Source organism: Pipra filicauda, unplaced genomic scaffold (genome assembly GCF_003945595.2).
Source record: "Pipra filicauda isolate LSUMZ 115617 unplaced genomic scaffold, ASM394559v2 scaffold235_size1210477_pilon, whole genome shotgun sequence".
Classification (NCBI taxonomy): Eukaryota; Metazoa; Chordata; class Aves; order Passeriformes; family Pipridae; genus Pipra; species Pipra filicauda.
In genome coordinates this window covers 256,428-282,423 of record NW_024104349.1, presented here as the reverse complement: position 1 = coordinate 282,423, position 25,996 = coordinate 256,428, and the positions used below count along the sequence as shown (strand labels likewise).

Sequence of the window (25,996 nt, the reverse complement as noted above, 5' to 3'; positions counted from 1 at the left end):
TTGCTGTTGTGCAGGGCTGATGCAACGTTCCCGTAATCTTTGCATATCCCACTGGCAAACAAGTCCCTTCTTATCTCTTCTTATCCTTCTAACCTGCTTCCCAATCAGATGAAAGCATATTTCATGTGCTTTGTTCAACTCAGAGATAAGAATCACCAGCAGGAAAGGAGCTCAGCTGCCAGGTAAGCAAGGTTTGTAGCAGTATTTTGCTGCAGGAATGACTAAATAAATCCTCATGACAACACTGGTGAATTTGTCTTCAGGAAAATACCTGAAGGCATGAGCTTCAAAACACAAAATACTGGCAAAAATATTTGCAAGGCAGTTCTGCCCTTTAGGGTTTCTTCTACCATCAGTCTTGGCCATGAGACCTCATCCCTTGAGGCCATTTTTTGAGACTTTGCCACCAGGGGCTTTTCCAAACCATCACCAGTCCCTGTGGCAGTGGCCCTTGAGGCCATTTTGTGAGACTTTGCCACCAGGGGCTTTTCCAAGCCATCCCCAGTCCCTGTGGCAGGAGCCCCGCAGGCCATTGCGTCACACTTGGCCTCCAGGGGGGTTTCCGAGGTTTCTCCCCCGCAGGTGCCCTCAAGACCAGACTGTGCCATGGCGGGGGGATGCTTCGGTCTGCTGGGCCCCCAGAGCCTTTGAGGCCAGCAGAGTGTGGTGGGAAGGGAAGCCCTTCCTGCGGCAAGCTGGGCAACCTGCTGGCTCTGGCAGCTCTCCAAGTGTCTCCCACTCCCCTCCAGGTGCCAGCCATTGTCAGATCCATCCACCAGTGGCTCACGTGCCGGGAGTCTGCAGAGGTCAGGCCGCCCATTGCCATCCGCAGGCTGGCCCACGCACACCCTGGGCACGTGGTGATGACTCTCCTGCACTGTGCCCCAGCGTGTGACAGGTACAGAGCCCAGCTGCTTTGCTGCCTCAGGGCTCACCAGCCTTTACAACCCAGCACCCCACCCAGCCTGTCCCTCCTGGTCTGACAGACAGGTGGACAGTTTCAGCACCCTCTGACCCCTCCACTTCCCAGCCCTGGCATGTCAGTCCCTGATCCTGCTGCCATGTGCCCTCCCTACCCCTCAAGGCACCATGGCTCTGTCACCTGGGCCCCCACAGCTCCCAAGGTCCAGACCCCCCTGACCCAGAGCTCTGTCTCCACAGAGCTGCTGCAATCCTGTGGAGGACCATCGCCTCCTCGGCCACCACAGCGCACAAGGTGCTGCCAAAGCTGCTCGGGGTGATGGAGGACTGGCCACTGCACAGCGTGTCCACCTCCAACGGGGACCACATGGACGTCTTTGCCCTGGCTGTGAGTTTCTGGAAGTGGCCTTTGCTCCTCCCCACTTCGCCTCTCCAGCGACTCTCCATCTTCCCCCACCCTTGCATCTCCCTCAGGCCTTGGGCTGCAAATGGGGCTGAGGGGCAAGTTCAGGGGCAGCAGGCCGGCTGCTCCCCCTGGCTCTCCCTGGCCTCTCCCTCCCTCTGGGCACTGAGGGTGTCTCCGCGTGGCTTTCTTGCAGGCAACCCTGGCCCTGTGGCTGATGGTCCAGGAGCCCCAGTGCCAAGATGCACTGTTCGTTTATGCCCCTCGTCTCCTCCTGGCTCTGCTCTGCCAAGTTTCTCTGAGCACTGAGCAGATGCCACAGGAGGTCAGCACCTTCTGGAGGGGATGCCAGGAGCAACATGGCCTTCCCACTCACCCCAACAGGTGCTCCATGCCCGTCCCCTCTCCCTGCCGTGCCCTTGGGGCTGGGGCCAGGGCTCCCAGCCTGACATGGCCTTTGCTCTGCACACAGCTTTGTGGTCCAGACCATCCGGGCCCTGCTCTGCCGGCTGCAGTGGGACCAGGAGCTGGTGTCAGTGGAGCGCAAGCGTGGCTGGGACGCGCTCCTCTCTGCTGACACCCACCACTACGCGGTGGGGCTGCTGGCCAGGTGAGACAGCCTTGTCCCCGCTGCCCCCGGCACCTCTGCCCTGGGCACGGGGCAGACCACACAGCCCCTGGGGGCGTGGGCAGAGGGCCTTGGCCCCAAGGGACAGTCGAGTCAGTCAGTCCCGGCAGAGCTTTGCCCACTAAACTCAAGGCCGAGGGTTCCCTTTTTGCCCTGACAGGGAGATGCACCACGTGTTGCTCCCCTCCTATGGCCCGCTGGCAAGGCACCTGCTGGGGCTGCTCAGCAGGGAGGGGCCCCGCTGGGAGCTGCCTGCCCTGGCCTTCCTTGTCGAGGTGAGCCCGATGGCCAGCGCTGCCTGGCCCCGCTGCCTCCCCCTCTCTGCCCTCTCACAGCCGCAGCTGCCCGGGACGGTGCCTGCGCCCTGTGCTGCTGCCTGGGCCCAGCCCTGGCCGGCTCCGCGCTCCTGCCGCCCGCCCACCCCGGCACTGCTCTCTGCCTTCCAGGTCCTCAACTATTTGGACGTGAGCGCAGGTGATGACAGTGTCCTGCAGATCCTGGCAAGGCACCTGCAGAGCCAGTGCCCAGAGAGGCAGCGCCTGGCTCTGCGAGGGCTCCTGGTGCTCAGCGGGGATCCCTCCATGGTGAGAAGGGGGCAGGGGATGAAGCCACACGGGCAGCCTGGGGCTGGAGAGGGCAGTGGCTTGGCCTTGGCTGGGCTTCGGGAGCTGTGGCAGCTGCTCCCAGCTCTCCTGCCTCCCTCTTCATCTGCGATGCCGGCGGCACATTCGGGAAGAAGCCAGTAGCCAAGGAGGAGCAGTACTGCAGAGAGAAGGAGCAGGAGCAGCTCTCTGACTTACGGAAACACGAGGAAGAGACCCATCACCACCAGAAACAGATTGAGCAGCTGCAAAAAAGAAATTGAGCCCCATAAACATAAGATCAAGCAGCTTAAAGATGACTAAGCTGGTGCTGTTGTTGAATGTGGGGACAGGCCCACTGGGACAGGCCTTTGGCCTCTGGTCCCCAGGGCAGCAACGTGGGCTTGCACTGCCAGAGTGGGGTTGGTGGGGCAGCTGTTCAGGGCTTCCCAGCACAGCCTTCTGTTCCCCACAGGTCAAAAGCATCTGCAGCCTGTCTGAGCACCTCCTGGAGCTGCTGCGTGATGGAGATGGAGAGCTGGTCGCCACGACCCTCTCCACGTTCCTGAATGTGCTCCAGGATGAGGAAGACAGGAAGGGACTCAGCTCCACTGCCCTGAGGCTGGCTGAGGCGCTCCGGCCAGTCTTTGACAACGTAAGGCTCTGTGCCCCCAGCCACAGGCACTGGGTGCTGCCAGGAAACTTGGTGGAGTTTCAGGTCTGGGCCTGGAGGGCCTGGAGCAGGCAGTGCTGAGGTCTTTGTCTCTTCTTTGGCCCCAGGACAACAGCCACGTGCAGCTGCTCTCCATTCGCCTCTTCCGAGAGGTGATGGAGGTGCTGGCGGAAGAGGGAACAGAGCCCTGGGAGATGCAGGTGCGCCAGAGCCTGGTCCCACTGTTCTTCCGCTGGCACGACGAGAACCAGCGCGTGGCAGAGGTGAGCACTGCTGGGCTCTGGTGTCCCCGGGGCAGGGGCTGGGCTGCCTCCTGCCCTGGGGCCTCAAGGGCTCCGGCCTCCTGCTGGCCTTGGAGCAGGGACACAGGGGCTGTGCCCTGGGCTGCGGTGCCATGTCCCGCTCTCTGCTGCTCTGCAGGCCGCTCGGGAAGCGCTGCTCTGGGCTGCAAGCTTCCTCCAGAGGAAGGACCTGGAGCAGCTGCTGAAGACAGAGCAGCCCTTCAGGTTCTGTGACTACCTGGTAAGGACGAGCATGGAGGCCCAGCCCCAGGCTGGAGAAGCCCCCAATGCCCAGTGTGCGGTGCTGGCCCTGTGCCCCTGCCCACTGCTACAACCACAGACACCCCCCTACTCTCTGCAGATGGAAAAGGACAGGAGCCGAAGGGGCGAGCACCTGCAGCAGGCCCTGCCCTACCTGCAGAGCCCACAGGAGCCCCTGCGAGAGGCGGCCGTCAGGTTCATGGGTGAGCCCCGAGGCCGCGGTCCCTCCCCGCCCCGCTGCAGCTCGGCCCCAGCCCCGGCTGCTGCAGCGGCAGCAGGATGGGCCCAGGGATGTGCTGGGGAGCCCCGAGTGCCCTGGCGGCTGCTGCCGCCCTCTGCCAGCCCAGCCCCGGGGCCTCCCCATGCGGAGCCCCTGGGCCCTGACAGCCTCTGTGTTCCCAGGGGTCGCCGGCTGGCACATGAGGGAGTGGCAGCAAGACCTGTGGCCCATCCTCAAGGGTGAGTGAGGGCAGAGGGGCCTCCCTGGGGGCTGCCGGGGACCAGCACAGACCCTGGGCAGGGAGCTGCAATCCCTGCCCTGCCTGCACAGGGCTCTGCTCCCTGCACACCATGGCCAGAGCACACACACATGGCAGGGGCAGGGTGCCCATTGGTGCCCAGCACTTTCCCGCTCATCCTCTTGGCCCCTGCTCCCTCCTGGCTGTGCCAAGAGCTGCCTGGCATGGCCCTGGCAGGAGGGGCTCCTGGGGTCCCTGCACAGCCACGCTTTGACCCCGGCTCCCTTCCTCTCTCTTCCAGCCCTTACAGCCATGAGTGACGACGACTGCCCCTCCGTCTCCAGCGTCAGAACTGCACTCGTGGACGCTTACAGCCGTGCCATGAGACGACCAATGTCCCTGCAAGAGCCCCGCAACAGCCCAGGGACCACTTCTCAGCGCGGCTGCACCTGCAGCTGATGCTGGACCCAACTGAGCCAACCTGCAAGGCCAGGCAGCTCCTGGCCTCTGCAGGCCCAGGGGCGGCTGCCTCCTTCCATTCCCTTCTCCTGACCCCACTTCATCCCTCTCCTTGCCCTCACAATAATAAACATTTGTTTTCTCCCCCTTATCTGCATCTTGGTGCAACTGAAAGGGCACAAACCCTCAGCCCTGCAGCTCACGGGCCCGCTCCTGCCTCTCTTTTGACCCTTGAGCCGTGGGCACACACCCCCTGGGACACAGGCACTTCAGGCTGCAAAAGGGCCTGTCCTGAAGGGCCACTTGCACAACACTGTGCACTTCCAAGATCTTGCTTAAGGGTGTGCTGGTGTTCCCCAAGAAAACTATAGACTTGGGTCATCCCTGGGGAGGCAAGGGATTTGCTTCTCAGGGAAAGTGCTTCCCAAGGAGTTCTCGGGGAGGGAGGCACAAATGTTTCCCTCTGGCTCTTGGTGGTCCTTTCCCTCCTTGTGTCCCGTTGCACTTTGGAGAGGGAGAGGGCAAGGGGCACTCATCAGCCTGTGGGGCAAAGCCACGCTGGGGCAGCTCTCGAGACTGCAAGCACAGCTGGCACTGCGTGTGCCCTGAGAACAGAGCTCCTCTGCCAGCCTCTGACCCACTGACTTCCAGTGCAGATCCAAGAGACATGCTGGAATCAGGGATCAGGGTGCCTACAGGGTTGGCTGTGGGAACATCTTGCAGCACAAGGATCCTTCTCTGAGGAACATCCAAGCACATCCCAGCCTGTTGCCTGCTGTGCTTTGCCTCGCTGGGTTTTGCAGTGATGCTCTCATGCTGCCCCTTCTCCTGCCACTTCCCAGAGTTTCCCTTTCATTTTCACTTCCAGATCCCGATTCCCAGCACCCAGGAGCCCCACTGGCTCTTTTTCAGCCAAGGCTGCAGGAGGGACATGCTGCAGCCTTTCCCTCTGCCTGGGAGTGTTCCCATTCCCACCAACAGCAGACAGCCCACAGCATGGAATCATGGAATCATTAACACTGGGAAAGACCTCAGAGACCATCAAGTTCAACCATTCCCCCAGCACTGCCAAGCTCACCACTCAGCTCTAGCCCCATACACCACATCTGCATGTTTCTTGAACTCTTCCAGGGATGATGAGTCCACCACTTCCCAGACAGAATCACCACTAGACCAGGTTGCTCCAAGCCCCTCCAACCTGGCCTGGAACACTTCCAGGGATGGGGCAGGCACAGCTTCTCTGGGCAACCTGTGCCAATGTCTCACCATAAATATGTTACACTGCTGCTTCCCCTTTGTTTTATCCCATGGCAGTAGCATCTCCCAGCCTGCAGAGCCCTCAGCTGGCAAGTTTTATCTCCCCCCCAGGTAAATGCTCCTAAACCAGGAGCATTTAGGATGCTCCTGAATGGAATCACTTTGAGCTCCCCTGTGATGATCAACCCAGACCAGGCCTCTCGTTGCAGCAGCACATTCCCCCCACTCCCAGCTGGCACAGGTTTTTGGCAGGATTCTCGCCTGCCTCCCATGCCCTTCTGGCAGAGCTTAACCAGTGTGCTGCCCTCCCAGATCTCCTGGCAGGGAACACACAAAACAGACCCCAAATCCACGTGGAGTTGACTCAATCCCTTTGCTACAGCAGGCTGGACAGGCTGAAGCCCTCTCTCCAGCACGGCTGCACGTCCCAGCTCCAATATCCCTCCTGCAGCTGCTGCTGCACGAGGCAAGGGAGAGCAGAACACCAATGGGGCACACAGGTTTCCTTCAGGCAATCCAGAACAATCCTGGAATCATTAAGGTTGTAAAAGCCCTCTAAGATCATCAAGTCCAACTGTTCTCCCAGCACTGCCAAGGCCACCACTGACCCACGTCCCCCCAAGTGCCACATCCACGTGGCTTTTAAATCCCTCCAGGGATGGGGATTCCACCACTGCCTTGGGCAGCCTGTGCAAGGGCTGGACAACCCTTTCCATGAAGAGTTTTTCCTAATATCCAACCCAACATCCCCTGGTGTAACTTGAGGCTGTTTCCTATCATCCTGTGTTCCCTGAGAGCAGAGCCTGATCTCCCCTGGCTCCACCCTCCTGTCATGGAGTTGCAGAGCCAGAAGGTCCCCCCGAGCCTCCTTTTCTCCAGGCTGAGCCTCCCCAGCTCCCTCAGCAACTCTTCATCAGACTTGTGCTCCAGGCTCTTCCCCACCTCCATTGCCCCCCTCTGGAAATGCTTCAGCTCCTCAATGTCCTTCCTGAACTGAGGGACCCAAAACTGAACTTAGAATTTGAGGTGCCAACTACAGGGAGAATATGTGGGTCCACATCTCATCAGCAAGTTTGGCTTTGGGCATCTTGACTTCGGAGCTTAAAACTTTGGCACTCACAGGTGGAAGAGGGAAAATGTGCCTTTTTTCATTCTCTGTGTGAACTAGGTGTGAAGGTTTATCGAGTTCAATTCTCTTGCAGTGCTCTCCAAGTCAATGCCAAGTCTAGGCACGGGCTGGCTCAGTAGCTGCTGGGCTCCTCTGCATGTTTCCCAGCAGAGTTGTGCAATGGATCTGATGTTTCTCAGCAACAGTGGTGGGGAATCTCTTCCTTTCTCAGGGCAAAATAGGCTTTACTAACACATCAGCCAAGATTTTATTGTAAAACCATGGAAGAGGGAGCCACATGACCAGGGCTGTATGAATGACATTCCAGCCTGTAAATCCTCAGGCTGCAGACTCCCCACCCTGGTTTACAAGCTTTCCTACACCACGATCCTGGTGTCGGCTCGTGCTGGAAAACAGTAAAGCTGAGGCAACAGTCAGTTTACTACACCAGGTCCTGGTATGCAAATCATGTCCTTTCCAAAGGGTTTTTACAGCAAGCTTGGTCTTGCCAGGTGCCACACACTCCCAGTTCCCATGAATTTCAGAGGAAGCTCTTGGCAGCACACGGAACTTGGCTCATGCCATATGAAGGAATGTCTCAGCATCTGTGGCACTTGGATTAGCAGGTTCTGCTCTGCCAAGCAGAGCCAAAGCCGACTCCTGACATCTTTGATTAGACCAGCCTTAATCTAATTAACATTGCCTAATAAAAAAATTTCTATCTGTGGTCACTGACCTTCAAGAAATTCCAATTTCTACACTGCAACGTAGAAGCTATGTGCTCTTTGCAGAGCAAGGATTCGGGTGCAATTCCAATTCCTCAGGACTTCTGTGTGTTTCTCATTATTATATGCTGTACACAGTGTCTTTAGGACATTGATTATCTTAGGAAGAAAGCATTCCACAAAAAGAAGGGTTCCGATTGCTCGTATGTTTGTTTTCTTTCATTTAAAAGTCAGACTCCTGCAGAGACCAAAGGTACATCTTAAAAGCACAGGTTTTGTGTGTGAGACCCAGATAAGTGATGATTTTTTTGTAATTAGCCCTATTACTGCAATTTCTATATGGATTTCTAAAGCCACCCACTGTGTTATTTCCTGCTGGTGTTTCACAGAAGTTGCATGACATGAAAAAAATCAGCATTTTACCAACAGTGATGCAGGGCTGTCTTTCCATGGGCATTTCTCTCTGCCAAAGGGCAAATCTGGAAGTGAAAATGTGGAGATGGGATGGGAAAAAAGCAGTGTCTCAGCATCACAGGATCAGTTTGAAAAGCCCGCTTTTAATGATGCTTGTAAGGAGCCACAGGGGACAGGAATCTTAAATCTCTGATCCCTCCATCACGTCCTTTTGGACAGTGTTGGATGCACAGTCACCACAGATGGGTTCCAAATGCTTGGGATGGTCTTGATGCAGAAAAACTAGCAAACTCCAATAAAAAAATAAAACAAAATAGGCTCCTAAGGCAGTTATTTGAACACTTGGCAGCTTTTTATCAATCAGTATTTATCCAACACAGAAATGCAGCCAGCTCAGCTGTACTGACACATGTCTGAACTCGCTTTTTGTGGAGCATGGACACAGTTGTGCCTCCCCCGAGCTGGCTCAAGGTCTGTGCATTAATCTCTCTCCCCAGCATTAATGTTCTCCTCCTGCCAAGAGGGCCAGGAGCAAGGCTGCAGGAGACATGAGACCTTTCCATCAGCCCTTTCCTGCAGTGCTGTTTTCATCACAGTGATTTTTCCCTGCTCCTTCCTTAAGAGGGGCCGTGGAGACAGATGTGAGAGAGGGAACAGCAGTTATCTGGCTTGGGGACACCTTCTGATCTAGATTCACATCCAGGCTCTGCCAGAGCCCCGTGTGCCCTCCCACAAACCATTTGATCATTCAGTGCTTCACTTTACTCTCTGTCAACATGTTAAAGCACTTCATTTTCCTTGATTTTTTCAGTTTCTCCTCAGAGTTGGCACATTTCAGGGAGCAAACGTGGTTGCACTTCTTTGTTTGGCACCACACCCAGCACAGTGATCCCCTGTCCTGTTTAATGCCTTTAAATTATACCTAATCATATTTATTAAGAGCTATTAAAGCCTCCTGAACATTCTAGATATGTTTTATTTTGATCAGGTGTTTCTGGATCACCAGGTATGTTGTTGCTGAAAGGGGGGGGAAAGGATGATCTGAAACAAATGAGCCTCACTATGGGCAAATCAAATTGTGACGCAAAAAACATTCCAGATCTTAAAGAACAATTAACCCAGGCTGAAATCAACCCAGAAGGAAGCTTGAATTTCCAAAATTTGCTGCCTTGAGCTGTCTTTTTACACACACTAATGTAGCCCTGATGAGTTGCTGTGATGTTAGGAAGGACCAGACTGTCTAAAGATGGTTTTTGTGATCTGTGCTGCTCTGCAGCATAAAGAGGTTTGTTTTCATGGTGGCTGTGCTTGCTCTTTGCATTTCCCTATCCTGCTGTTCCCTGGCTCCGAGAGCCAGCGTGGTGCCTGCCAGCTCCCAGGGGAGCCCTCCTTCCTCCTGGGCTCCCTCACCTCATCTCCCAGGAGTGGGGGCGGTGGGAGGGCTGGGTGCTATGTGGGGAAATCCCTCCTCCACCAGTTTCATGCCTCCAGGGCGCTGGAGGGGGGGTGGCTGCAAAGGGCCTGCTCTGATTTTTGCAGTGTGGGTGGAAGAAAACCCACAGCAAGGTTGGGTGAAGGAGAGAGAAAAGACCCCATGTCATCTTCCCACCCCTGGAGGTGTTCAAGGCCAGGCTGGAAGGGACTTGGAGCAACCTGGTCTAGTGGAAGGTGTCCCTGCGCATGGCAGGGGCTCAAAATGGGGTGATCTTTAAGATCCTTTCCATCCCAAGCCATTCTGTGATTGTATGACCTTCAGGGTGAAGGGGGCAGCTGCTCAAGGTGCCAGCAGGTATCAACAGCTGAGTAAAATGAATAAAGCAAGAGCACACAGAAGCTGCTGGAAAGGCTCCTGCTTCCTTGACTCAATCAAATCCTTGGAGAAGCTCACTAATGAATGCACATCAAGTCAAAGAATCCTTCCACTCGAGCGCTACTGACTGGTTTATAACAGGCAGCAGGTGAAAACAAGGAGCTTCTCCTGTCTGCTGTGAGCAGAGTTCTCCAGCTGAGCTGTTGGAGTGAACCCATGAAGGGGTCGAGCTGCTTTTCAGAGGATGAGGCCACCCCCAAAAGCAGGAGCAGCGGCCTATGGCAGTGGGAGTGGAGTGTTTTGTTCATGCTGAGCACAGACACAGAGATGGGTATTGTTCACCAGCACCCCATGAGCCGAAACATCCACAAGCCACATAAAGAGAAAAAGCTGGATGTGAGAAAAAGGGAAGCAGCATGGCCCTCAGAGAAAGTCACAAGGCAAAGGGATGTTTTTCCGAAGCATAGTGTTTAGTTTGGATGGGGAGCTTGAGCAGACCACAAAAACGAGGAAAAACTACTTGGCAAAGGTCTTGCTCACCAGCATTCGCCATGATGTGACCAATAAAGGGGGAGGGATAATGTGCTTGCAATATCTGCATTTGCTTTGTTTAACTGACAGAGGCTCCACAGAAAAAAATGTCCAGATCCCTGGCTTTCCACAGGCAGTACATGCAATAGGCTCTTCCTTTTTTTTTTTTTTGCAAAAAAGATGTGGTGAAAGCAAGGTAAAGTAGAAAGAAAAGATGAATAAAAATAGAAATCACTTCTTGATTTCAACTGTCATTTATGATTTGGCCACTGAGAAAAACAGATACTCTTCCCATCTTATCAGCAGCGCTGAAACCTGCCACATTTTTGCTGGCTTTGGCCTCTTTCCTTTGGGTATTGCTTTTCCAGCATCCAAAACAGTTACAAAAGTTACAACAGTTGGAAAATGTGGATTCTTGGCTGGCTTTGCTAAGCCTTGAGAAAGGAGAGAACAGAAGCATATGGAATTGATGGAGAATAAGAAAAAACCTTACAAGACTAGTAGCAATCGTAGAATTCTAGAATGATTTGAGTTGGAAGGGATCTTAAAGACCATTTCATTCCACCCCCCTGGCATGGGCAGGGACACCTTCCACCACACCAGGTTGCTCCAAGCCCTGTCCAGCCTGGCCTGGAACACTTCCAGGGATCCAGGGGCAGCCACAGCTTCTCTGGGCAACCTGTGCCAGGGCCTCACCACCCTCCCAGCCAGGAATTTCTTCCCAATATCCCATCCAACCCTGCCCTCTGGCAGTGGGAAGCCATTCCTCCTTGTCCTGTCCCTCCAGGCCCTTGTCCCAAATCCCTCTCCAGCTCTCTTGGAGCACCTCTAGGCATTGGAAAGGGCTCTAAGGTCTCCCAGGAGCCTTCTCGTCTCCAGGCTCAACAATCTCAATTCTCACAGCCTTTCCTCATAGCAGAGGTGCTCCAGCCCTCTGATCACCTTTGTGGCCTCCTCTGGACTCGCTCCAACAGCTCCGTGTCCTTCCTGTGCCGGGGACTCCAGAGCTGGGGGCAGCAGTGCAGGTGAGCCCTCACCAGAGCAGAGTGAAGGGGCTCTCTTGGAGCACAAGGGGAAGTTGTGCCTCTCATTTTGAGCCGTGTTGAGGTCACAGAAGAGGCAGCAGACAGGAGAGACACTTGTGCTTGGTGACTCTTACTGGGGTCTCTCTCAGATACGAGGCAGTGAAAGGTCCAGTACTGGCACCTTGACACTCGTTATGGGCCCAAGACTTCACGGATGTGGAAACCACGATGACAAAGCCTGTCCACTGCCATCCTGCCTCCCACCAGAAATGTCCTCTTTATTTTCTTAAGGACCTGAACAGGAAATTATGGACAAATAGACCCTCTGCTTGGAGTTTTCTCTGCCCAGAGTCTAACTGCAGCATATCCACTTTGTCTGACTGTGCGTTACCTCCCCAGCACACAACCTGGAATCCTGGCCGCCCACTCAGGCCAGGAGGGGTTAGAATACAGCACATGGTTCTGATTTTTCTCTCCCTCCTCCGTCTCCCATCAGGAACTGCTGACTTAAAATGACTGTAAAAAGAAGACAGGGCATGGGACATCACTGCCTGAATACAGATGTTCACATCGTTAAACCTGTCATTACTCTGCTGCTCAGTGAGCCGATGGCAGTGCTGACACCAGCTTTGGATGTGTGAAACTGTTACCAGAACCTCCCTCATGAAATACAAATCCTGTGCAATAACCAGGTGATAAAGTCCCACAGCACAAACAAACCCTCAGATCAGGGCGTGGAATCAGATGCAGTGAGAGTGACACCAAGTTTGCCTCTCCCTCACCCACCCAAAATGCCATATCTGTTCTGAGCCAATCTGGGAGGGCAGCTGCCTGTTTTCCAGTGCAAGCATCTGTTTGGGGATCAGGGAGAGGATCATTAAAGACAACACTGGCTTGCAGATCCACCCATTCCAGCCTGCTGCACATGTATATGACTGTAAGCTTCTAACTCACACAGTTCACCTGGGGTGAGAGGGCTACCGTGACCTGGGGCTTAAATAACCACCCAGCCTTTCCCTGGAAGCCTTTGGAATACTCTGGAAAGGGGTATGATTCAACCTTCTGAAAATACTCTGACAGGTTTTGGTTACTGCATTTATGCCAGCCCAGGCACAGATCCACAGGTCAGAAGCAGGAGGAATCCAGTCCCCTGTGCAGCCACATTGTCCCCAGCAATGGCACCCAGGCAGGAGGTGATGGAAATATTTATATGTCGCCATGCACATATAAAAATGGAAATTTTTGGGACTGTACATTGATGTAAGTGAATGCAAATTGATGAGAGGCAAAAGGTTTGTTTCATGGCTAGATGGTTGTCTACCTCTGCAAAGAGACAGGGGGGAAATTTCTTCGAGTGGCCTTTTAAATAATCCAAGTCCTTGGAAGTTTTCTACCACAGTCAGGTTTCCTACCAGAGTCAGACTTTCTACCACAGGGAGATTTTCCACACCAGATGCTTGTTCTTTTTTTTTCTTTTTGATCCCCCTGTAGCATATGAACACAGATGGTCTTGTTTCAGCCCATAAGATCTTGGAAAATGTGAAAGCTAAATAATTTAACTGGAAAGAGCTCTCTCTCCGAGGCCCCTCTCCTGACTTTCCTTGCCAGGCTCTTTACTACTTGCTAAAATAGAACTTCCACTATAAATAGGAAGGAGATCTCCTGCCTGCCCCACTGGCCTGGCTGTAGGAACAGTTGGCTTTCAGCCCCTCTCGAAACTACAGTTCAATCCATCTTCCTGCAGTGACACCAAACAGGAGATCTTCTAACGGTGCGTCAGAGGAGAAGTGAATAAATCTGGTGCTGGAGGCAGAACAAAATATCTGGAACATTCAGCAAGGAATATCTGGAACATTCAGAGTGTCCCGAGACCCACAGAAATTAGGGTCTATTGATGAAAGCGCTTCCACACAATGAATAAAATGTGGTATATTTATAGCTGGAATGTGGTCCTGGCTGTCACCTGACCGTCCGACAGCCCCAGACAGATGACAGCATGGTGACTTTGGCTGCCGTGGCTGCCTTCCACAACCCTCTGCACAGGGACACAGCACAGCCACAGGCAGCGAAGATCCCATTTTACCTACTAAAACACAAGTCACGAGGACATTCCCTCAGGAATCAGATGATCCGAGGTCACTCACCTACTATCAGGTGACATCCTACAAAGACGTAACGTCTGCCCCTCTGCAGATACGTGCAGGCTTAAAGGTCTTCTCAGTCAGACACTATTTCAGTCAGGCATTTAAGAAATTATCTGACTTTATGTGAATATTTCCACTGCTGCTCTCATGCTGGGAGTTAAGTATGTCCCTCAGTACTTCCATCAAGGATGTGATGACGAGCACTGCTACTATGCTTTCCTAGAACAGCGTGTACAACAAGGACTAGGGAATATATTTTATATCTCTTATGATTCATCGTGTGGAACAGTCACCTCAGGTTTGAGCCAGAAATACATCCAGTGGATTGGGATCAATTGACAATAATAAACGTTTGGGAGGGGAAAGGCTGAACCCCGAGAGCTGGGGAATTTTTAACCCTGCTGAAATCAATGGCAATACTCACAGTGGTGTCAGTAAGGCCAGGATTTCACACAAGATCACACTGACAGTGACCTCAAAGTCACTTTTAGTGCCAAGTGTTCCCAAGGTCCTGCAATTCCAGCACCGCTTTTGGGTGTTATTATGAGACAAAACATTTGAGTGTAGCCCTCCAGGCCTCGTGACTCTGGCCCTGAGGGCATTAAAGTTTCTTTTTTCCTCATTTGACCCTGCTCTCTAGATCCTCAGCTGTGAACTCTAGCACAGACCCACACCCCAACAAAACCCTCCCCTCCCTGGCCCTGTGTCCCGCAACCATCTCCCAAGTGAATTTTTCTTTGTTCCTTTTTAATCTCTACTTGCAAAAGTTTTCCACAACTTATAACCACCTCTTGTTCTTGGCTTTTTCAGTCACTCACCAGATGGGGAGTTCTGTGCAGGATAAAGGGTTTTTTATTTTCCTTTGTGGTGAAAAATGCTCTGTGCTTCACATCTTTTCAGATGCCCAACAGCAAGGTGGGTGGGAGAGACAGTGACCTCTTACTCTTTGCCTCAGCATTTACAAAAAGGAACCAGCTTTCCATTTTCCCAAAGCTCTGTGATGGTCTCCTCCAGAGGGACTTTCTGCTTTGCCTCTTGGCTCAGTGGTTGGCACAGTAAGAATAGAGAGTCCTTGTTTCCAGCTTTGATCCTGTCAATTCCACAGTCAACACTGACCAGAATGTTACACAACATCCCTCTCTTTGTCCTTACAAAACTATCTGTGTCAACTTCATTTACTGTTCTTGGATCTACAAAACTAATTTGCCCCTTGTGTGCCCAACACTCTCAGTATCTCCTCTGGAAGAAAAACAACAACAACAACAGCAACAACAAACATGGGAAGAAATAAGCTTACTCTCAGATTTTATTTTTATGGCTTTGTCTAAATGAAGGACTTGGAGAACGTGGAGCTTCAAGGAATTTTTCAAAGAATTTCTGCATCCTGTCACGACTGGTTGAAAACACCAGAAGTACCTTTTCAACACTGTTTTCATCCATCTACTCTCTATCCCTAGCAAGGAAAATAAATCAATGATAGCAATCCCTCTAACACTGGGAACTGCCCCAATCCCAGAGCCAAGAGACACGTGACAAAACTCACTTGGAAGAGTAATTTGTAAGGAAGGGACGTATTTTAGAAATGAGATGTCATCAATTAAGGGACAGTGTGTACACAGGGCAGCTGCTGGCATCTTGGAGATCGGCTACATCAATGTTCTGTGAGGAGAAGTACCTGGGTTTGCAGGACCTTAAGTATCTGAAGGAGGGTGTCAGAGGATGGACCAGGCTCTGCTCAGGATGCCCAGCAATAGGACGAGAGGAATGGGCACAAACTGGTGCCCAGAAGTTCCATCTGAACCTGAGGAAGAACTTTTTTCCTCTGAAGTGACTGAGCACTGAACAGATTATCCAGAGAGGATATGGATAGTCTCCCTGACAGGAGATATTCCAGAACTGTCTGGACACAACCCTGTGCCATGTGCTCTGGGCTGGCCCTGCTGGAGCAGGGAGGTGGGACCAGATGGCCCACTGTGGTCCCTTCCAACCTGAATCATTCTGTGATTCTGTCACTCTCCCAGGTGCAGGACACACATCTCAAATGGCAAACACATTTATGGGAGAGGTGTTTTAACCACCTCTCTGAGCCTATCTTGCAGCTAACTTTTCTTTAATACTCCCCAGAAGAATGCTGAAGGAGTCTTAGCTAAAAGATTGAGTACAGTCCCTCCATTTGATGCTATTACATCTTTCACATCTTTGCCCCCGTGAATCCAGAGGGACGTGTGCAGGGTCGGGATTTTTGGGAGCAATAATTAATCTCCCATATCTCCCCGACAATATCATTTTCTAGACTCACCATCAGAAACCCTTCCCTTATCCCATCAGCTTTGTCATATTCAACAGGTTGCTCCACTTTCATTCACTCCTGCAAGGACAAAATCCATACCCATGGAGATGCAGAGGGAGATAAGAGGAGCCTGGAGGAGATGTGGGGGCTGAGCCCACACCAGCAGAATGGCTCCAGTTCAGTCTTTCTTTTTGCCAGCACCACCAGCAACCTGCCTGTGCCTGGCTTTCTGTGAGTCTCACCCACACAAAGGTGAACACTTCACACCAGGACTTCGCCAGATCAAAGCCTGAAAGGGTAAATATTTCTGTCAGGGATCATTACTTTGCTTTCTTCCTTTGTTTGCCCTGGAACAATGTGGGGACGGAAAAAAGAAGGCAGAAGAAGTCTGTACAATTTAACAATGCTGCATTGAGAGAGACAATATCTGACATCACAGAAATGACCCTCTCCTTGCTCCCCAGTTCTTGTCTTTTAGAGAGAGGGGGACATTCTTCTGCTTCTTGCAGCAGGGGTGAAGGAATGTGGATCTGTGGCTTTGGAATAACATTTTAGATCTAGTGAAAGGCACTTTGACCTTGGCATAAGAAGTGTGCCAATAGTGCTGGTGTTCAAGGAAAAGAAAAACATCAAAAACCAGACAAGCCTCCCATGTCTGACAATAGGGAAAACACTCACAAATGGGATTTTTAAGCCAGTTGAACAATATCTCTTCTAAAAAAGCCACAGAGTTAATGACCCCTGTGCTGAAAATATTTTAGAGCTCTGCTTAATTTCATGAACAGTATTTTAGCAGAGTCCAATTACTAATACTCCCTGTGTTTCCAAATATATTTGGGTACCTGTAAAACTGGAAAAAAAAAACCACACACACACAAAAACAAACAAAAAACTAAAGCAGAAGTGTTTGATAAATATTTCCTGCCTATATTTGGGACAAAGTTAAATGTCATTTCCAGAGTGCCATTTCCATGTTATATAATGATGATGAAACGCTTCCTATCCAAGCAATTTAAAAAAGAACATCAAAAGCACCACTAACATTTTAAAAACAGCAGGTCTAGAGGATGGTGTGTCATCATTTTAAGAGCTGGTTCTTCAGACGACTGTTCTCACACAAGGTGGGAATGTGAGAGTTTATAAAAACAGCCCAGGAGACCATTTCTAAGGAGAAAAACAGCTTTGTGTCAATATTTGAAGAGCGTGACTAAGGGAAGTCCAGGTAATTTCAGTCTGGCGAGTCCAACATCGCTCCTGACCTGGCTATAAGGAAGTGGTTTGCACCAGTTAATAAGGAGATGGAGAGTGGGGATGTAATGGAACATCAATCAGCAGTTTTTGTGGGAAATGGTTCCTGTCAAAGAACAAACTTCATCTTGTTCTTTAATAAAATCACGAGTACAGCTGATAGCAGGAACGGTGTTGACTCAGTGCTGTACAGTACAAAAAAAATACATACGAAATCAATACGAGTGCATAACAAATGGTTTAAAAATAGCTATTGGAAAGATCTTAAAATGGCTTTGTAATAAAGGATTCATCAATGAATAAAGGCTGCTTCTAATGGACTCTTGCAGGCACTTGCACTTGTGCTACTCACTGTGCTGCAAGAAAACACAAGATGATCACATCATTTGTAAACTGTGAGAGTTTCAAAACTGTTAAGTAGTTTCATTACTTAAAATTGCACTGATGGGAGTAGCTCGTCTTGTAAACAAAGACTGATGGGATGAGGGTAATCACGAGAACTTGGTAACGTGAGTTTAGAATCACAAAATCATTACATATTATTATATCTACTTTCATGGTACCTTTTCCTCTTGGACAAAGGGAGGTCCTTGGGAGCTTGTCATGGTGCCTCTTAACTCTTTTCCAGGAAGTTCCCAAATGTATTAACTCTGCAAAAACGAAATATGGAGAGATATATATATATATCTCCATATATGTGTGTATGTGTATATATATATATAAGTCTTCTGTGAAGATCTCATGATAGAAGGATCACAGTATCCACCACCCTTAGGCATAGAATAGGATATCCTGAGTTGGAAGGGACCCACAAGGATCTATATGGAAATTCACAGTGTTACATAAATAACATTTCAAAATAAAGGTAAGTTAGCTTTAGAACTTCCAAATTTATTCCACTGTAAGGAAACGCTCTTCCTCTGATGGTAAATGAAGTTTATATTTTTGGTCTTATTTTTAATTTCTTGTAACTCTGCAGTGATGGAACTTGAGTCCTGTGTCATGCCAGAAACTTTCAAGCTACTCCACATCTGTGAGCTCAGAGCTGCTAACAGAAAAAAAGGGGGAAATACTCCATTTTTGATCTCAAATGAGAGAGGTCTGGGCTCACAAATTCCTTCACAGAAGGGTAACTAAATGGTCTTTAAGGTCCCTTCAAGCCCAAACCATTCTGTGATTCCATAATCTGAAAGAATATATAAAATAAGTAAAGAAAATTTGAAGTGCCCCTTCTTCATTTGGACAATCTTCCCTGGATGTCAGACAAGGAGCAAAAGGAGGGAGAATTTGAGTAGGATGACATAAAGGATGAAACACTTGTTGAAGGAGAGAAGATGAAATCCCACTGGCTTTGATGGAAATGGGGATAAAAAGTGAGAATCCTACAATCTGTGTCTACAAAGCAATCTACAAGATAGCTAACATTCCCTTTTTCTTCCCCACTGTGGAGAAAAATCTGGGACAAGGCTTCAGAGTGAAATTACCCTGTGCAGTTCATTAGAAATGCAAAAGATAAGTCAAACAAACAGATCCTATCCCTTTTGGTAGAGCAATGGGACCAAACACCCCGGCACAGCCTCCTCCCCTGGCTTCTTGTTTGTTCCTTGTTTATCTCCTCTCTTTTTCCTCTCTTTCTCCATTTGAAAAGACAGAACAAACATGCAGAAAGCTCCTGTGGTTGAATTAACAATGTTCTTGGAGCTTTAAGGATTGAAGAGTGCTGCTGATGCATCCAAGGATCCATGTGCAGCCTTTCAGCAGGATTTTAATGACTCAGGGAAACACCACTCCAGCAGCAGCGAACACTTCTAAAAGCTTCACCTTCCCTTCCAGCCTGAACTCAATCTGGCCTCTCTCTGGGTTTTAACACACTCCATTAACAGGATTCCCCAGCTGAAAGCAGACATAGGAGGTAGGCCACAAGCCTATTTTTGGACATCCAACCCCGTCCAATGCACAGAAGTTCCCTTGTCAGTGCAGACTGTAGGATGGAGACAGGCAGAATGTGTAGGAGAAGGGGGAATCAGGGAACACATGCTCTGTACTCTGGGTTTTTTCCTCCCACAGCGGACACTGGGGCTGTGAGGGGGGTTTGCTGTAAGTCCAGAAGGAGAATGACACACACAGACATTTGGGGGTGTGGCACACAAATGTATCTGATACTCACACACACACACAACCCTTTTAGGTGGGGTGAAAAACCCCACCATCCCCCACAGGCCTGCACAGGCAGTTGGATGCTTTGAGTAATTCACAGGCGGAGGTGACATCCAGTCATCCCCCTTCCCCTGCCCTTGCCTTAGGAAAAAGCGTGTGTGTGTGAGTGTGAAGGTGGGGTTGGAGGTACAATCATCACACAGCCACAACCCCCTGTCAGGCTGTTGGTCACAACAACCCCCTGGAGTGCCACAGCCCTGGGGCAGAGTGGCTGGAAAGCTGTCCAGTGGGAAAGGACCTGGGGGTGCTGGTTGACAGCAGCTGAATATGAGCCCAGGTGTGCCCAGGTGGGCAAGAAGGCCAATGGCATCCTGGCTTGGACCAGGAATAGTGTGGTCAGCAGGATCAGGGCAGTGATTGTCCCCCTGTTCTCGGCACTGGTGAGGCCACATCTCAAATCCTAGTTTTTTTGGGCCCCTCACGACAGGGAAGCCATTTTGGTGCTGGAGCATGTCCAGGGAAAGGAACGGAGCTGGAGAAGGGTCTGGAGCACAAGTCTGGTGAAGAGTGGCTGAGGGAGCTGGGGAGGCTCAGCCTGGAGAAAAGGAGGCTGGGGGGGGGAACTTCTCACTCTCTGCAACAGGAGGGTGGAGCCAGGTGGGGGTTGGGATCTTAGACAACTAGTGGAAGGATAGGAAGAAACAGCCTCAAGCTGCACTAGGGAAGGTTTAGGTTGTACATCAGGAAGAATTTCTTCATGGAAAGGGTTGTTAAGCACTGGCATGGGCTGCCCCAGGAGGTGGTGGAGTCCCCATCTCTGGAGGTGTTCAAGGAATGACGTGGCACTCAGTGCTCTAGTCTGGTTGACAAGGTGGGGATCGGTCACACGTTGGGCTCGATGACCTTGGAGGTCTTTTCCAAATGAAATGATTCTGTGATTCTGTAGGGTGTACATGGCTGGTGGTCACAGACCCACTGGCTGTGCTGTGTGTGTGAGTAATGCAGCAGGGACGTTGTACACAGAGGTGTAACGGAGGTGCAGGTATCAGCTCCCTCGCCCGTCCAGGTGTCACTGAGACCGGAGTATCACTCTTCCCTCTCACCGCCTCCTTCCTCCTGGGCATGTTGCAAAAAGGGGAGGGTATCTCACAAACAGGTGACCCCACCCCAGTAAGCCAGGGTGTGTTTTTTCTGCGAGTCTCTTTCCCACACCATAAGAAAGGATGCTAGGGGGAAACTGGCACCGTGGAGGTGATCAATCACTGCCCCTCACTAGGCTGTAAGGTGTTTGTTGGGCCTGGGAGTTGTCCCACGCAGGTGTAAAACCTGGGCACCCTCCCTCAATCTTTTTCCTTCTACGGGGTGCCAGGTCTTTTATCACGCAGATGTGCATTTCAACACCCCCTCCTGTTGATTACGAGGTGTGTATTGGAGGTGGATATTACTTTCTCTCTCGCACAAACAAGTACAGGTGAACCCCAACTCCTCTGATTTATGGGACATAGCTAATATTTGCAGGAGTGGCATTTCTCTCGTACAAGGGTGACTTCAGGTTGTTGACACCATTTTAGCGTGCAGAGTGTGTATTTGGGGTATGCCAGTCTCACTCATCCCCCTAAACAACTGAGAAATGCTTGGCTGAAGGGAAAAGGGGTGTCACACCAATGAGCAGAGGTCAAACCTGACCACCTCTCCCCACCAACCTGTCCAGGTGTTGAGCTGGGGGAGGACATTTCACCCACAGGGTCACCTTGTGCATGATTGTCCCTCCCTACAATATGTGGGGTTTCCTTGGTGTGAGGGGTAGGGGTGCACATAGGAGAGATCCCTGTTGAACTCTGGCAGTCACAGGGTGTGACACCCCCACAAAGCAGCAGGATGAGTGCTGGGGGTGTCACACACAGACAACAATCTCCCACAGAGCTGCATGATTTGTGCTCTCTCACACACAAGGGTGCAAGACGGGGAGCATCTGTCACCCACATGGGGACACAGTTCATGTCTTGGGGCTGTTGGCTGCACTCAGAGGGGTTGCTTCAGGAGCCATAAACACACCATGCTGTGGTTTGTGTTTTGGGGGTGTCCATCACACACTGAGCTGCAGGGTGTGTTTCAAGGGGCCTTGTCCATCTGTGAGGCCGCAGGTTGTGCTTTGGGGTGTCTCACGCACTCTGGGCCTCAGGCTGTGCTTCGGGGTGTCAGGGTGTATCACCCACACAGAGGGCTACAGGCTGTGCTGGTGGCCGTCATCATGTCCATGAGGCAGCAGGCTGGATTTAGGGGTCTCACCCACACAGGTTGTAGTTCAAGGTGCCTGTCATTCATGGAGCCACAGGCTGTGTTCAAGGTCTGTCTGTCTCACACACACTCCTACACAACCGAGAAATGCCTGGCTGAAGGAAAAGGGGTGTCACACCAACGAGGAGAGGTCAAACCTGACCCCCTCTCCCTGCCAAGCTGTCAGGGTATTGAGCTGGGATATCACACAAGACACGGCTGCAGGCTATGTGTGAGGGTGCATCACACACACGGGGTCACAGGCTGTGCCTGAGGGTGTCACACACTCATGGACAGTTACAGGCAGTGACTGATAGTGTCAGACACACACGGGGCTGCAGGCTGTGTCTGAGGGTGTCATACACACAGACAGGGCCACAGGTTGTGTCCGTGTGTGTCACGTACACGCAGACAGAGTTTACAATCTGTGTCTGAGAGTCACACATGCGGACACGGTTTCACACTGTGTCTCTGGTTGTCACACACACATACAGGGGTACATGCTGTGTCTCAGGATGTTGCACACACGCAGCATTACAGCAGTATAAGAAAGATATTAAGGTCTTAGAGAGTGTCCAAAGGAGGGCAACGAAGATGGCAAAGAGCCTTGAGGGGAAGCCATGAGAGGAACAAACAGCTGAGGGTACTTGGTCTGTTCAGCCTGGAGGAGACTGAGGAGAGACTTCACTGAAGTTACAACTTCCTTGTGAGGGGAAGAAGAGGGGGAGGTTCTGATCTCTTCTCTGTGGGAACCAGGGACAGGACCTCAGGGAACGGCCTGAAGTTTAGGAGGTTTAGGTTGGATCTTAGAAACTAAGGTTCTTCCCCCAGAGGGTTGTTGTTGGGCACTGAACAGGCTCCCCAGGGCAGTGGTCACAGCCCCAAGGCTGCCAGAGCTCAAGGAGTGTTTGGAGGATACTCCGGGCCACATGGTGTGACTGCTGGGGATGGTCCTGCGCAGGGCCAGGAGCTGGACTCTGTGATCCCTGTGGGTCCCTTCCAACTCCGCATATTCTGTGATTCTGTCCGTGTCACACACACATGCTGACAGCGTCTGAGCACGTCTCTCACACACACACGCAGAGCTTCCACCCTCTCCCTCCGAGCGCGTCTCGCACACTCGGTGTCACTGGCTGTGTTTGAGCGCCACACGCATACACGCTGGGTGTCACACGCATACACGCTGGGTGTCACACGCAGACATGGGGTCACAAGGCCGTGTCAGGACGTCTCCCACAGACACACACACGGCCTTACGCCGTCCCTCACTCCCGCTCCCCCCCCCACCGTGCCCGCGGCCCCCCTTCCCTCCCTGGGCCGCCGCTCCCCCCGCCCCGCCCCGCCCGCGTCGCGCCGCGCGTGACGATGCGGCGCCGCCCCCGCCCGCTCGGAGCCGGCGGCGGCTGCGGCACCGCGGGCCGGGGCTGGGGGGGGAGCGGGGCGGGGAGAGCCGAGCTGGGCGGGCGGAGCGGAGCGCCGGGCGCGGGGGCGGGCGGGGCGAGGCTCGGCGGCCCCGCCGGGCAGGGCGCGCTGCGGCATGGATTACCCCGAGCCCGGCTCGCCGCAGGGCGCTTGGGACCTGTTCGGCTCAGCCAGCGGCTACGGCGGCTTCGAGCGGCCGAGCCGCGCCGAGCAGGAAGCGGCGGCGGCAGCAGCAGCAGCAGCGGCGGAGCAGGAGGAGGAGGACGAGGCGGCGGCGGCTGCCCGCGCCCGCCCGCCCCGCCGCCCGCAGCCGCCGCTCCGCGCCGCGCTCTCCACCTCCTCCTCCGAGGGCGACCCCGAGCCGGCGGCGCCGCCGCGGGAGCGCAGCCTCAGCGACGAGGCCGCCGGCGGAGACTTCGACTCGGCCGAGTCCGGAGCGTCGCTGCGGTACTCGACGGGCACGGGCGGCGAGGGCAGCGAGGGCGAGGGCGCGGGGCTGGGCAGCAGCGACAGCGGCGGCAGCGGCTTCTCGCTGGCGGCCACCGCGCTGCCCGAGAGGCGGCGGCCGGGCGGCGGCCGGCCCCGCTATGAGGTGGTGCGGGAGCTGGGCGCCGAGGAGGTGCGCTGGTTCTACCGCGAGGACCGCAAGACCTGGAAGCCCTTCATCGGGTACGACTCGCTGCGGATCGAGCTGGCGTTCCGCGCCCTGGCGGGCAGCGGCGGCGACGGGGAGCCGGCGGCCGTGGAGCCGGTGTGCGTGCGGAGCGGGCTCTACGAGGTGGATGTGGCCAGCGCAGAGAGCTACCCCGTCTATTGGAACCGTGAGTCCCCACCGGGGGGGCCGGGGGATCCCGGGGCGGGACACCCGGGGGGTGGCCGGGCTGCCCCTCGCTCCCTGCGAGGGATTCTGGGCATCCCCCGTGCGCGCAGAGCCGGCCCGGGGTGACCCCGCCGTGGGGACACCGGGCGGCTCTTCCTGACCCTCCATCGAACCCGCGTAGGGGAAAGGGGAACTGAGCACTCCCTGTCAAACAGGCCGGCCGGGGGGACCTGGCAGCGCTTGCTGCCTGTATGTTCCTGTATAAGAGGTACAGGACAAAATATTCGCCAGGGAGAGGGGACTCGGCGTGCCCATCTCTAGCACATACCTGAAAGAGGAGGCACTGGGAATGCCCCTTCCAAGTCTCAAGGATGTGATGGGGAGGGAAGGGAGCGCGGCTCGGGGCATCCCACCCACCCGGCTGCACTGGTCAGGGAAGTGACATGGGCATCCCTGAGCATTCACTGGAGAAAGGGGCCACTGGACCACCCTCTCTTCCCTCCCCCCAGAAGAATGAGGGGTACTGAGTACCCCCCACTCAGGGTGTTCTGGGCTCTTCTGCCACGTCCAGCTGCAAAGGGGACTGAGCATCTTTCCCTCTCTCCTGTGCACTCACACCTGAGGGAGATGATCTGGGGCATTCACACCTGGCATGCAGAGAGAAATGGGGATCTGAGCACACACACCTGGCAAACAGAGACATGGAAAAGGGAGGTCTGGGCATCTTCTCATTTCTTGGCAGGTGTGGAAGAAAGTGGGAGAGAAGGTGGCTGAGAACCTTTTTACTTAAGCTTCCCCTTTCCTAAGCAAAGGGTGAGTGTGAGTGGATATTTTTTTCAGCACTCCCCCTTTCCTTCCCTGCAGAGCCTGCCTTCAGAAGGAGCAGGGTAGACACATCAGTTGTTTATCCACTGCCTCCCTGCCACACACACACTTCTGATCCCTTATGTTTAGTGAAGAATGATGGAAAAAAAGGGCTGATACGTGGCTTCACCTCTGTGACCCTTGTCCTCTCCACTAGGGAAATGATGATACTGTGCTTTATATTTCCTTTCCCATCACCTGTCCACTGGCAGGGTTTATGAAATGGGATTTCTCCTCCCTTCTGTTGGAGGGGATGCAACAGGCACCTCACACACACAGTCCTTAATTCTTACCCTTCCAATAGAGGGGAATTTGCTTCACCCCCTCAAATTCAAAATGAAGTGGGGATACACCTCCTCTCCCACCCTTCCCCTTGTATTCGTGTGTCCTTTGCTAGAGGAGAGGGGCCTTGGGGAACAGAGATGAAAGAGGAGCAGACACTTCCAGCTCTCTGCCCCTTTCTTTGGGGGGAATGTCTCCCAGGGTCTCACTGGACAAGTGAGCACCTGCTTTCCTGGTGCTGACAAGCTGTGCCACTGCTCACCACCTGTCCCTGAAGGCTGACTTGCTTTACAACTGCATTCCTTCAAGGACAAGGGAGATGTTACAGAGTAGAGTGAGCTGCAGTGTAGCCAAGTGTGTCCTGGCATGGGCTTGGGAGGGGGGCAGGCAGGTTTCTCTCATCTCCTCTGCATATTTTTGTGACTCAGCTGGGAGTCACAGAGGAACAGCAGAACTGTTTCAGAGATGAAAACCAGGGCTTTTAGTTCTTTTCCTTCTTATTTATCAGCGTCTTTGCAGGAGGGAGATCCATAAATGTGTGGTACATTTTACTTGGGTGACAATTTGTCTTTCAAATCCTTGCCCCTGCAGACAGACACTGAGCTTGAGGAGCAAGCAGAGGGTTTAGTCCACACGTGTTTTGAGTTAGGGGAGCCTGGGCACAGCTCCTTGAGCAGAAAGTGGAGGTGGTTTTCTCCCTGTCACCACCCTGAACCCCTGCTGTTGGCACTCCATGCATCTGCCATGTGGTTACTGGGAAGAGAAGATGTGGATCATCCAAGGCATGAGGAAACAGCTTCCATCCTTGTAGCTGTGTGGTAGAGAGAGAGGGGAAGGAGCGAGCAGAGCTGTAAGGTGAGGCAGGATTGCTCCTGGTAATGGGAGCAAGAGGCTGCGCTCGTCAGCAGCTTAAAGGTTTAATTTCTTGACACTGTGCCTTGTCCATTTTGGAAGCTG

At 52.8% G+C, this 25,996-nt stretch overlaps 3 protein-coding genes and 1 long non-coding RNA gene across 4 annotated transcripts in view; 3 read left to right on the top strand and 1 right to left on the bottom strand.

Annotated features, from left to right (window-relative positions):
• The first annotated feature begins 607 nt into the window (after positions 1-607).
• LOC120323328 lies at positions 608-1,939 on the top strand. The gene is made up of 4 exons (XM_039381655.1): positions 608-898; positions 1,162-1,309; positions 1,521-1,708; positions 1,797-1,939. The coding sequence occupies exons 1-4, from the start codon at positions 618-620 to the stop codon at positions 1,936-1,938; spliced, it is 759 nt and encodes a 252-aa protein (XP_039237589.1). The 5' UTR covers positions 608-617; the 3' UTR covers position 1,939.
• A 177-nt stretch (positions 1,940-2,116) lies between these two features.
• Positions 2,117-4,799, top strand: LOC113989658 (maestro heat-like repeat-containing protein family member 6). The gene is made up of 8 exons (XM_027724430.2): positions 2,117-2,227; positions 2,399-2,536; positions 3,009-3,188; positions 3,314-3,469; positions 3,627-3,728; positions 3,849-3,951; positions 4,151-4,207; positions 4,508-4,799. The coding sequence occupies exons 1-8, from the start codon at positions 2,117-2,119 to the stop codon at positions 4,663-4,665; spliced, it is 1,005 nt and encodes a 334-aa protein (XP_027580231.2). The 3' UTR covers positions 4,666-4,799.
• Positions 4,800-16,884: 12,085 nt separating this feature from the next.
• LOC113989633 lies at positions 16,885-23,321 on the bottom strand. The gene is made up of 4 exons (XR_005563656.1): positions 23,198-23,321; positions 17,781-17,867; positions 17,229-17,402; positions 16,885-17,133 (listed from the first exon to the last, which is right to left on the bottom strand). It is a non-coding gene; the product is annotated as an uncharacterized LOC113989633 (long non-coding RNA).
• Positions 23,137-25,996, top strand: part of DDHD1 (DDHD domain containing 1) — a 67,142-nt gene continuing 64,282 nt past the window's right edge. The window contains exon 1 of the mRNA XM_027724428.2: positions 23,137-23,894. Coding sequence (XP_027580229.1) covers positions 23,189-23,894 — 706 coding nt within the window. The 5' untranslated portion in view covers positions 23,137-23,188. The remainder of the gene's footprint in view (positions 23,895-25,996) is intronic.